Source organism: Sorghum bicolor, chromosome 9 (genome assembly GCF_000003195.3).
Source record: "Sorghum bicolor cultivar BTx623 chromosome 9, Sorghum_bicolor_NCBIv3, whole genome shotgun sequence".
NCBI classification, from domain to species: Eukaryota; Viridiplantae; Streptophyta; class Magnoliopsida; order Poales; family Poaceae; genus Sorghum; species Sorghum bicolor.
In genome coordinates this window covers 49,524,184-49,536,670 of record NC_012878.2, presented here as the reverse complement: position 1 = coordinate 49,536,670, position 12,487 = coordinate 49,524,184, and the positions used below count along the sequence as shown (strand labels likewise).

General features: G+C 41.1%; 1 protein-coding gene and 1 pseudogene across 1 annotated transcript; one reads left to right on the top strand and one right to left on the bottom strand.

Annotated features, from left to right (window-relative positions):
- LOC8085139 lies at window positions 246-1,394 on the top strand (annotated as a pseudogene).
- Window positions 1,413-6,914, bottom strand: LOC110430033 (beta-hexosaminidase 3-like). The gene is made up of 15 exons (XM_021446880.1): window positions 6,767-6,914; window positions 6,265-6,679; window positions 6,086-6,160; window positions 5,395-5,430; window positions 5,197-5,308; window positions 4,932-5,002; window positions 4,662-4,792; window positions 4,345-4,410; window positions 4,015-4,115; window positions 3,767-3,826; window positions 3,657-3,690; window positions 3,106-3,204; window positions 2,964-3,023; window positions 2,443-2,693; window positions 1,413-1,812 (listed from the first exon to the last, which is right to left on the bottom strand). The coding sequence occupies exons 2-15, from the start codon at window positions 6,598-6,600 to the stop codon at window positions 1,646-1,648; spliced, it is 1,599 nt and encodes a 532-aa protein (XP_021302555.1). The 5' UTR covers window positions 6,601-6,679; window positions 6,767-6,914; the 3' UTR covers window positions 1,413-1,645.

Here is a 12,487-nt window from a genome sequence, read left to right as displayed (position 1 = left end):
GATCTGTTGATCCGATCTCCATGGGGGGCATCGAATAGGGACGCGCAGGAGCAACTACACCGATCTAGGGTTCGTAGTGCGGGTGACGGCGACGAAGGGGAACGAGCGGTTGGCGGTTGGCGGCAGAGGAAACAGGGGGGCCAAGCGCAGCGTAGAACCGTTTGGGCTTGTTTCTATATTAAAAAAAAAATAGAACCGCTCCAGTTGCACATAGACATAGGTCCTAGTGTGGGCTGTATTTGGGCCCAGCGACCTTGTTGTTTGGACGCCTGGGCCGCGATCCCCTTCTGGGCCTTGAAGACTCTGGACCTGGAGGATGCCCAGGATGGGGGATGCTGACATGATCGCCATCGGCGTCGCACTCGCAGTCGTCTGCTTCTTGCTCGCCGTCGCCGCGTCCATCCTCATCGTCCGGGCAACGATGGCACGGCGGAAAAAGATTACCACCGCCGAGGCATGCGTGGCTACGACCTTGAAATACAGGGAGCTCCAGTCCCTGACCAAGAATTTCTCCGACAAGCTCGGCGGTGGCGCCTTCGGCTCCGTACGTGTTCCGGGGTCAGCTCCCCGACGGCACTGCCATCGCTAGCTGTCAAGAAGCTGGAGGGGCTCCAGCAAGGCGAGAAAGCAGTTCCGCGCGGAGGTGAGCACGCTGGGCACCATCCAGCACGTCAATCTGATCCACCTGCTCGGCTTCTGCTCCGAGGGCGGCGGCCGGAAGCTGCTCGTCTACGAGTACATGCCCAACGGCTCGCTGGACCGGCACCTGTTCGGCGCCACGCTCTACACGCTCAGCTGGCGCGCTCGGCGTCGCCAAGGGGCTCGCCTACCTGCACGACAAGTGCCGGGCCGGACTGCATCATCCACTGCGACGTCAAGCCGGAGATCATCCTCCTCGACGCCGACTTGGCGCCCAAGGTGGCCGACTTCGGGCTCGCCAAGCTCGTCGGCAGAGACTTCAGCCGCGTCCTGATCCTGACCACCGTGCGCGGAACCATCGGGTACTACCTCGCGCCAGAGTGGATCAGCGGCGAGGCGATCACCGCCAAAGCCGACGTGTTCAGCTACGGCATGACGCTGTTCGAGATCGTGTCCGGGAGAAGAAACGTCGAGCACGGCAAGTCCGAGACGCACTCGTCGTCGTCTAGCGGCGCGGGCAAATCCGGCATCAGCTGCCAAGGCTGCGGACAGCTTCTTGTTCCCAAGTTTGGTCGCTGCCTTGATCGCTTTGATCCCATGATCTGGGAGATCCTGCGCTTACGTATCAACATAGGCTGTGATAGCGGCATCTTGTGCTGGGGATTGAGCGTTGATGAAGTCAAGCTCCCTCATAAGCTTCTGCTGGGCGTGTTGGGCAACTAGCACAGAAGATGGAGCATTTTTTTCTTTAGAACAGATGCTAAGAATTTTTGTTTCATTGGTGGTATGGAACCAAATCTTGATATTCATGACCGTACACTGAAAGTAAAACAGGGCCAGATATCTCCAAATGAATACACCGCATCAGATATATAGAAAATAGGACATTCTGCGGGTTCGCCTTACATTGATCTGAGCTATTTTTGATTTCTCAGAGAAGTAAATTGGATGCCTGGAATTCTATTTATTCTCCTCTATGAATAATATATGCGCCTGATATGAATATCTACTGCCTTAGGCAGGAACCTGGTTCTGATGGTGCTGAGCGGCCATAACCAGCTAGTGGTGCAGCAGCAACCCCTCTTTGATTCAGCAAGCACCTGAAGCGTGCCAATCTTGCAGTGACCGATCTTGTGTCCTTCGCAAGCTTCTCAATTGGTGTCCATAACCGCTCTTCAAAATCAGTAAGTGATGTGGTGAGACAAGGCAACTTGATACAGACATGCAGGTTATTTAACTTCGCTTTTTTTAAGAGAGAACTCAAAACAAAACTATACATTGTTAATAAAATGTAATTTATGAGTGTTCAGAAACCTGATAGACTTAACTTATTATGCCTTTCATACTATGCAGGCATGTCTAGTCTTTTTGTAGTCTGCATATACATTCATGTTCGCTTAAAATAAGGAAGAATAAATATTTCAGTTTGTAGCTACGGTGTGATGCGTGTCTCCCAACTCCCAACTCCCAATTCTCTCGTACAACAAATCACATCAGAGCACTTGGTTATGAAAGATCCCCATTCTGACAGGTTGGTAGCAATTACTGCTCACTTCATTGCTTATAGTATCAAGCGCTTGTGTTCTGGGTATGGAAAGAGAACATCAACTGCCTTGATGCAGATATTGCGTCCCATGTGAACCTATGATGATCTATGTGCTACTCTATAACCCAAGAAAAGAATGTACTTATGACAGTACGTCCTGACTGCTAGTCCACTTAATTTAGCTATTTTATAAGAATGGATCTGCTAAAATATTAATGCAGGCAAAATTAGGTCAAAACATATTGAGCTGATCATACCTGCAGCTGCTGCAGCACGTGGCCAAATGGTCTGCTGAATGTCTGATGCATCGATGTGTTCACCCCACATGCATACCTCACCACCAAGTACTAATTTCTGCTGCTCCGGGTTATAGATATTTGTCAGTGGTTCATTCGTGTAAAATCCTTCCCATGTAGCATCCAAGTGATCTAGGTACCACTTATCCTGGTTGCTTACGATGCATCTCAAACCAGCAGCAACCACTTTCTCAGCAACTCCACTTCCAAGCCTACCAAGTTGTGAGGAAGAACTAGCACAGTTAACTTCAGCATGTGACTACTTAGGGTTAGGGGGGTGAAAGCTTCCATAGCTCTCTATTTAAATGTGGATATATATCAGTGTGTTTTTTTTTAATTAAGAACTATGTCTGGTTTGCACTAATAGATTTGTTGGTACAAATCAGCCAGGGGTACATGGTCTTATGCCAGATGTTATTTTCCAACAAGGATGCTAGTAAATATTTTCTCAAGTGCCTGAGCAATAGGCTGTGAGGAAATACCAGTTATGCACCACAGTTTTACGATCCAGCTTGTCTCCAAAGTTGTTAAATGTCTCTTCCCTACCAAGGATGAGAAACAGTTTATTAGAATTAGTTGGACATTTTAGTCTGCAGAAAACTAGCAACACCAGTCACACCCTACCAATTAATGATGTCATAACCGTGTGATATTGCTATCTTTTGAGCTCGCAGTACAAAATATCTGTAGGCATCAGATTCATTCATGCCATGTTGCATCAGCCTGCAAAACAGGAAAAAGAGTTCTGATCAGATTAGATGACCGAGCCGGGGCAGTTTGTTGTTTTTACTAGCTAGGAGGATTCCCCGCGCGTTGCCGCAGGTATGAAGGAGGAATACAAATATATAACTCTTTTATTAGCATAATCATGAAAATTGTATCCATAGTGGATAATGTGTCTCGCTGATGCGGATGTCATAATTCTTGTGCTAGTTAACTTTAATGCAAATGATAGTAGATTGCTGAGGTGGACACCTTGCATGTCAGGAGAAATTGATAGTGACAAATGATAGTGGACTGCTGAGGTGGACGCATTGCATGTCAAGAGAAACAGATAGTGGGGTTTTGCTTTATAAGAGTTATAGATTACAACAAACAGAAAGGTTATCAATTGTCATATCACATTAGCAAAATTTCCTGTTATTTCTTTGCTATATTATAAGATTATTTCTTACCATGACTTAATGTGTGGTGTGGTACTCCAGCAACCTGACATCATAATAAAGATGAATAGATTCTAAGCATACATAGATCAGTTGTACACTACAGATTTCTGAAAGCTTACTTGTGTTTACTTCATCTCCCCCCAAATGGACAAACTTGAACTTAAAAATCTTGCTGAAATCTGAAAAGGCAACCAAAGGTAATGCAATTTTTCATTATACGAGGCCATATATGTTCTTTCCTCCAATGACTGACTCATAATTCTGGCCATTGAAGCATCTTTTTTATTGCTGAAGTTTAGTATAGAGTGCTATTTCATTCTATTTTGTGACAAAACCATGAAGGTGTATATTAGTTGATCTTTCAAACCTGAAAGAATTCCATTAATCACTTGAAATGTAAACTCATTGCTGACATCAAGCGGTTCTTTGCATGTAGCTGATGGCCACAATGATGGATATCCAACACCCCTGAAACAAGAGAAGTGCACCAAATTTAACAATTTGTAGGTATGTTCAATTTTAAATATATTTGTATTATTCCATCGGTAAGAAAAAAATGTACCTTCTACATGCTAAAAATATAATGAGAATGTGCAGATGATAAACACAACAAAATATTTTTTTGTATCAATAAATTTCTAAAAATTCTATCCATTTTCTAGAGAAGAGTAATATTGTACATAATTAAATGTATTACCATGAAAGAGCATGGCCAGGTACATCAATCTCCGCCAAGACATTCACGCCTCGTTTTTCAGCATACCTGTGAATCCCTGATATGTCATCTTTAACTTGGGGAAATCCAGCAGCATAGATAAGTAAACTCTACAGTTGAGTCTAAGCAAAGGACGAATATTTGGAATTGTTTTGAGTTTCCTTTTCAGACTATAGTAATGTTGCTTTTTTTCACAATTTTGCTGGTATATTTTTTATTATACCAATTAAAATTTTAGGTCTAGGTGTTAAATGACTGCTGAAATATAGTTCCAGTACAATGACAAAAACAGAACTCACTGTACAATGTCGATTGCATCATCAAATGTATATCTCTCTGAATAAGAGTATGCACCATTCCATAATTTTGGGTAGGAAGGTATTTGCAGAGGAAATGATTGCTCATCCACGATATGCCAATGAAGAACGTTCTGTGTGATGATAGATAACAAAGATCACATGACTGAGCTGGAACTAATTTAAGGATATTATGTTCAGAACTTTGGAGGAAAGCAAAGAGTAGCACTAAGAATTAATGAAGTTCCTTTGCATGTGGAAACGTAAACGTACCAGCTTACTGAAGGTCATTGAATCAATTACACTTTTTATTACTGGGACAGGAAGATAGTGCCTTGAAGTATCTGTAAATTTGGTACATTAAAACAAAGAATTTAGTATTATCTTGCATCCATGAGTTCCATGATCAGAATTCATTTCTTTCCATATCTAATTTGTTCCACTTCCATACTTGGATCAAATCCTAAACCGCTGCCTATGCTGGGCGAGGGGGGGTTTCCCTGCTGTTTCAAATAGAGCTAAATTCAGACTAGCTTACCAATAAGGAGCCCTCGGTAAGGGAATCTGGGAGCGTCCAGGATAGTCCATGGAGCTGATTGAAGTTCAATCAAGTTTGCATTGAAGTCAAAGTTGCACAGTTGACTAAATGTCTGCATTAACACAAAATGCACTTTAGGTATCTTGAAAATATAATAGCGCGGATTTTAGCTTATGCATAGGTTTCACATTCATTTACCTCCAAGGCATGAAGCGCTCCATAAACTGTTTGAGCCTGCAAAATATTTCCATACAGACAGCATCAATTATGTGTCACAATTTTTACGGTGAATAAGTCATTCCAGGAAGTGATAAGAATGATTTGTGCCATTGCACATTGCTGCCAAATAATCGGAATGAGTCACAACAATCAGCTATTCAGCTTAGGCTTCCTGCAAATTATTTTGTCTGTAATTCAAGGACATGATGCAGTTGCATGGACATAACATAGTTTTCTTCACTGAAGTTTATGCCTAACTCCACATATCAGGGGGATGTATCTGGTAGTAAGTTTCTGTGATAACCAGCGTTCTGGGTTGCTCTAGACAATGTTGTGTGGAGGTGGTGTACAGGGCAGGGTAGCTGCCCAGCCTGTGCGGAGTGTATGCTAAGAGCAAGGTATTGTGGAAGCAAAGGTATCTGATGACAGTTTCGATTTGTACAGCCAGCATTGCAGATTTCTAAGTCCAATGTCATTTCTTTGTCACCATCCGGATCAAATTTGGTGCGCGACACACATACATTTTGCCTTTCTGAAAACCGCCCTGAAAATAATTTGTTCTTTTCCGTGGATTCATTCACAAAGGGATCGAAATATCTGTGCCAGCTTTCTGCTGTACTATATTCTAGCAATTGCTATGACGGCGGCATTGAGATTTGAGCGCACTAACCTCGATCTGGGCATAGAGCGGATTCCCGGTGGCAGGCACAGACAGCTTGTACGATTCATCCACCCCGAAGTTGAGCTGCGAAAGCGAAGAGGACCGATCTATCAGCAAGGCGCGGAGAATGCAGGAGAGCAGCAGGCCTACGGGCTCCATCAGAATTCAGTCAGTTGGTGCGCACTGACCTCGTCGTTGGGCGAACGGACGGCGACGCGGACGCCGGCGAGCACGGGCGCGCCGTGGGAGGAGTAGGTCCCGTTGATGGCGTGGTCCAGCTCCACGACGGCCAGCATCCGCTGGAAAGCCTCCTTCAGGATGCCCTTCCCGTCGGCGTAGCTGCTCCCGGCCGTGGACAGCTTGAGGTCCTTGCTGACGAGGAGCGTCTGCGCGCCGCGGGCCACCGACGCCGGCATTGGCCAAAGATCGACGCGGCCGGCGCCGGCGCCACGGGCGGTCGCTGTGGCCGCCACCGCGAGCAGCAGCAGCAGCCTCAGCCTCAGCCTCAGTGCCGGCGACGCCATCTCTGCTCTGCAGGCTGCTGGCTGGCGCCTGGAAGTGGCTGGCAGACCACCGTGTCGGTACTCGGTGCCCGTCGACCCGCTGCAGAACAGAGTGGTTTGTCAGATATATAGAGGCAGCGGCGGGGAATTTGTGGAGACGACAAGGAGATTGATGGAGATCGCACACCTAATGCCTAATGATCCGCAATCAATCAGTCCCAAGCTCCGGCCGGCCTCGTCGGAGCAAGAAAAAGGAAAGGTGGCCTTTTGCGCTGTCCGCTCTGGGCGCGGGAGAGGAATGTGATGGTAGTCCTTACCTCTACGGCTTTGTTCTACCTTTATTTATGGGGGTTTTTTTATAGCTGTTAATACAATTCTTGAATTTTAAAGATATACACGATCCTTGTCATTTTCTATGTCTTTCAAGTGCATGAACCCACTACTAGGCCATATACGGGTACACATGCATATTAGAATAGGCGAACTGTAATTGCAGATCTTCAAAGTTCAAGAATTATAATGGCAATAAAAAAAAACTTTATTTATAGCCTGGCTTACAAGGATGAAAACGGATCGGATACTGGCGGATATTATGGATATTATATTTGTTTTCACATTTTGATGACGATCTTCAAAGTTCAAGAATTATAATGACAATAAAAAAAACTTTATTTATAGCCTGGCTTATATGGATGAAAACGGATTGGATACTAGCGGATATTATGGATATTATATTTGTTTTTACATTTTGTTGACTTGATGACGAGGACATGATGATAGGTGGCATGGGCCTAGGAAATCCCCACACACGGTGACATCGTAGTGGAGGCATGGAAAAGGCTCCGCCCCTGCAATTGGCCCGTGACAATTGTGTTTTATAACTCCATTCTCTTGCGGTTCCCCTCACGGCCTTGGGATGCGTTGCTGACGAGATATCGAGCGCCGCCGAATTGCCAGCAGTTTTGGTAGTATCTTGTGCTTGCGAGACCTGCCTGCCGTTGCCGTAGCCGTGGCAGACCGGCTGCAGGGATGCCCGCAGCATCACGCAACCGCTCCATCTGCATGCATCGGCTACCAATGCCTACCATGTGACACGACCGTGGGTGGGGCGGTTTTGGTGAATGCAGGACATGGTGATGGCAGTGAGGAATCATAGGGTGATCCGGTGATGTTGTTTGTAACCTGAAAGGAGCATGGAATGGATAGATCTGACTGGGAGTTTGTGAGTGGGGGAAGGAATCGGGTCCGGCATCAGCAGCAAGCCAGTAGCTTACTGCCAAATTCTACAGTAGTAGAGTGCATGAAGATCCAAACGCCGGTTTGGAATGGAATGGAATGGAATTGCGCTGCATTTTTATATGTCTCGTGTCTATATATAAACTATCGGTAGTGATGCACTAAATCAGAGTGGTATGGTAGTGTTAGGTGGAGTAGCTAATTGGAAACTGCTACTACTAGCTTCTAGCCAGTTAAAGAGTGTGAGGATTCAAAGATGCATATAAGTACTTTACCGCTAAATGAAGCGTTTTTGTTTGGTGCTCCTCGTGTGAAAGAAAACATAAAAGCAACGATGGGATGGGGAGCCATTGCATTGCATTGGAGCGGATGAGGTCTTTCTGTGTAAGACCTTGTTTCTAGTTCCAAAATTTTTGGCAAAATGAGCACTGTAGTAATTTCGTTTGTATTTGATAAATATTGTTCAATCATAGACTAGCTAGGCTCAAAAGATTCGTCTCGTCAATTCCGACTAAACTGTGTAATTAGTTTTTATTTTTATCTATATTTAATACTTCATGCATACGTCTAAAGATTCGATGTGACGAAGAATCTGAAAAAAATTATAAAATTTTTAGAAACTAAACAAGCCTCAAGCGAGTGGCAGGAGTTATATATATGAATGAATATATCACGGCGGTGACAGCACGCACGGGGTGCAGTCAGTGACGATAGCTCACTTCACGTGCATCTGTCCTTTCTCCCTGGGTCGGCTGACCACTATAGACTACCGACACGTGATGGTCCTGCCCGCCCCAAGTCCCCAACCTCGTGACGCATTTGCGCGGCCTTGTTCCAAAAACCTAAAACTTTACAAGATTTCTCATCGCATCGAATTTTGCGGTATATGCATAGAATATTAAATATAGATAAAAAGATAAATAATTATATAATTTATCTATAAATCACGAGACGAATCTTTTAGGCCTAGTTGCTCTATGATTGGATATTGTTTGAAAAAAAAAACGAAAGTGCTATAGTGTCAAAATCCAAAAAAATTTTGGATCTAAATAAGGCGTTACTTTGTTTAGTTCCCCACCCAAAATTTTTTCATCAATTCCAATCTTTGGACACATGCATGGAACATTAAATATAGATAAAAAAATAAACTAATTACACAGTTTAGTTGAAAATCGCGAGACGAATCTTTTAAGTCTAATTACTCCATGATTAGCTTTAAGTGCTACAGTAATCCACATGTGCTAATGACAGATTAATTATGCTTAATAGATTTGTCTTGCAGTTTCCTGACAAGCTATGTAATTTGTATTTTTATTAGTTTCTAGAAACCCCTCCCGACATCTTTCCGACACATCCGATGTGACACCTAAAAAATTTTTTATCTCCAATCTAAAAAAAATTTTATCCGATGTGACACAAAATTTTTTAAGATTTCCCGTCACATCGAATCTTTAGACGCATGTATGAAGTATTAACTATAGACGAAAATAAAAACTAATTGCACAGTTTGGTCGAAATTGACGAGACGAATCTTTTGAGCCTAGTTAGTCCATGGTTAGACAATAATTACCACAAACAAACGAAAGTGCTACAGTGTCACGAAATTTTTCTCTTGAGAAACTAGGCCCTGTTTAGTTCTCCACCTAAAATTTTTTCGTCCATCCCATCAAATATTTGGACACATGCATGGAACATTAAATGTACATAAAAATAAACTAATTACACAGTTTGATTGAAAAACGTGAGACGAATCTTTTAAGTCTAGTTACTCTATGATTAGCCTTAAGTGCTACAGTAACTCACATGTGCTAATGATAGATTAATTATGCTTAATAGATTTGTCTTGTAGTTTCCTGATGAGCCATGTAATTTGTTTTTTTATTAGTTTCTAAAAACTCCTTCCGACATCCTTCCGACACATCCGATGTGACACCTAAAAAAATTTTATCTCCAATCTAAACAGAGCCTAAACAAGCCCTTGGTGGGTGTATGTGTCACACACACACTCCCAAAAGTCCTCCTAATCGGCTAATCCTCTCTCCTGCGGTGAGATCCGGACTCACTAAATAGTGAACGTTCAGTAGATTTGAATCTAGCGAACGATCAGACAGCTCCCACGACTTTCCTTTTTTGGCAAAAAAAAATCCCACAATTTTCTATTTTTGGAAAGTTTTCTATTTTAGGCAAAAAAATTCGCTACTTTTCTTTTTTGAAAAATTGTTCTCACAACTTTTACGTATAACTTATGGAACAAACTTTTACGTATAACTCATATACGTGACTTTAACATATACCTTCATTGTGACAAAGTTACACACATAACTTATACATATAACTTACTACATGATAAAGTTATACGCATAACTTTTATCTATAATATTTTATGGAACAAGTTTATCAACATAATTTATGACGAGACAATTTAGCGAACGTTCAAAAAAGTTACAATTAAAACTTAAGCATATAGTTTAATTAAACCAATTTTAACATATAAGTTAATAACTGAAAGTTAAGCACAAAACATAATAAATCAAATAGCTTTGCAAAAAGTTAGACATAAAAGATAATAATTATAAGTTAATATCTACTAGTTACACACTTACACGTATAAAGTTAGATATAAAAGTTGCGTACAGAAAGTTAGACATAAAAGTTACGTGCAGAAAGTTAATAATTACAAATTATATGGTTAAAATTTACATCTAGCATTTTAAAATAAATATTTTACTTTTTTATGACATCAGCGGTGGTTATGGAAAGGCCCACTAGAAGGAGAGGTAGTTTGAATCTTTGTTACATCAAATCTAAGTGAACGATCGCCCAAATAAAATAAGGGTTGACAGCATATATAAAAAGAAAAAATTGATAGACTTATATAAAAAATAAAAAGAGAAAAAAAGACAAAAGAAAAATTAAAAAAATGTTTTATAATTCTGTGTTTTAAAGTTTTGGCATAAGTTGTAAGTTATATGGTATAAGTCATATGGTGATAAGTTTTGCAAAGTGTTATACCAAGTTCTTAGTATAATTTATAGAAATAAGTTATGTTCTATAACATATATGTATAACTTAGTTACCTTCTAAAAATGGAAAGTTGCGGAAATTATCATTTCCAAATAAGGAAAGTTGTGGGAGTAGCTGATGGTTCGCTGGATTCCTTAGTGATGAACGATCGTGGAATTGGATTTGTGGGTGAGATCTGATGGAATGCAATCAGCTTTGTGCTGCTGCGGCCGATGAATATCTATTCAACTATCCACACTACGGATCGGATAATCAATAATTAGCACTCCTCTGGGAAGAGTTCAGATCACATCTTATTCGTTTGACTAATAAATAATGATAAAAAATATTATTGACTAGTTTATTATAAAAAAAACTACTATTAAAAAACACTATTAAATAATTGATAGATTTTATTTTATTTTTTGCTGCTGCATCGTGAGGGCCAGGTGAGAGATCTTTGCGAACATGCTGTGGCATGCTGCCACGACCCGCGCGGCCAACGGGGACGTGATGCCATCCTCGTCGACGTGAAGGAATGTCGGGAGTCAACTCAATCTGCGTGTTTCGGTGCGTGCGTGCCGGGCATCAAAATATGTATCCAAAATGGGTGCTATAGCGATATAGATTTCCAAAAGTCACGCTTGTTTGGGTTCAATAGTATTGATTTTATCTCCTACTATCTCTCTTTTCTTCTTTTATATAAGTCACAGCTTCACATGGCAGAGTCTCACAAACTATACTTTAAACTATTTATTTGTATTGTATTATAATAGTACATTTGGTTGTACTAAATTTGTATTATAATAGTTAAAAAACATTAGTTAAGGATTTTAAAATTTGAGTCGTGATATATGTGTGCGTTCATAAAGAATGCAATTCTACGTTTGGTCAAATTAAAAATAATACAAATTAAATTTGACTAAATTTATAATAATTGTAGCTTCAAATAGGTTTCATATGAAAGATGTTTCCTAATTAATTTTAAAATAGGCATGATATATGAGTTGAATCAATATTTGCAGAACTTTCGTCAGTAATTCTTGATATATGAATTATCTTAACACCATAGACCTATATATACTGAACTCCTAGTTGTATGTCTAGAGTTTACTCTCTTCTCTCTCCTCTCATCTTTATTACCTCAACATAGCACATTTTACTGCCCCTTCAAGCACGCCTATCTTGCGTGAAGGCGACCATACTTTATTTTCTTTTCAAGGTAAGACCATACTTGTGTTTGTTGCAAGCCTTTTGGGTGTCCACATGACCTGACCACATGGGGATTCGTGGAGTCGATTGCGTGAAGGAGACCATATTAGTATTTTTATTTTATTTGATAATTAGTGTCTAATTATAGACTAATCTCTACTAATAAATTGTAAAAAATTTAGTCTGTCTAAAATTTTTTCTGCCCTGTCTCGTGTCTCGCCCAGAATCGGTCTGTCCGTTTCTTTAACGCTTGTAGAAGAGAAAAAGAAAATAGAATATTTTCTAGGGTTCTCAATGTAAAATCTCCTTTTTACATTTTCTACCGTTGGAATTGCTAGCCTCTGCCGTCCGCTTGTAGAAGAGCAAAAAGAAAATAATTTTTTTCAGGGTTCCTAATGCAAAATCTCCTATATTCTATTATTTTTTTCTTTTATTCTTTAATTTAGCTAAAAATTAA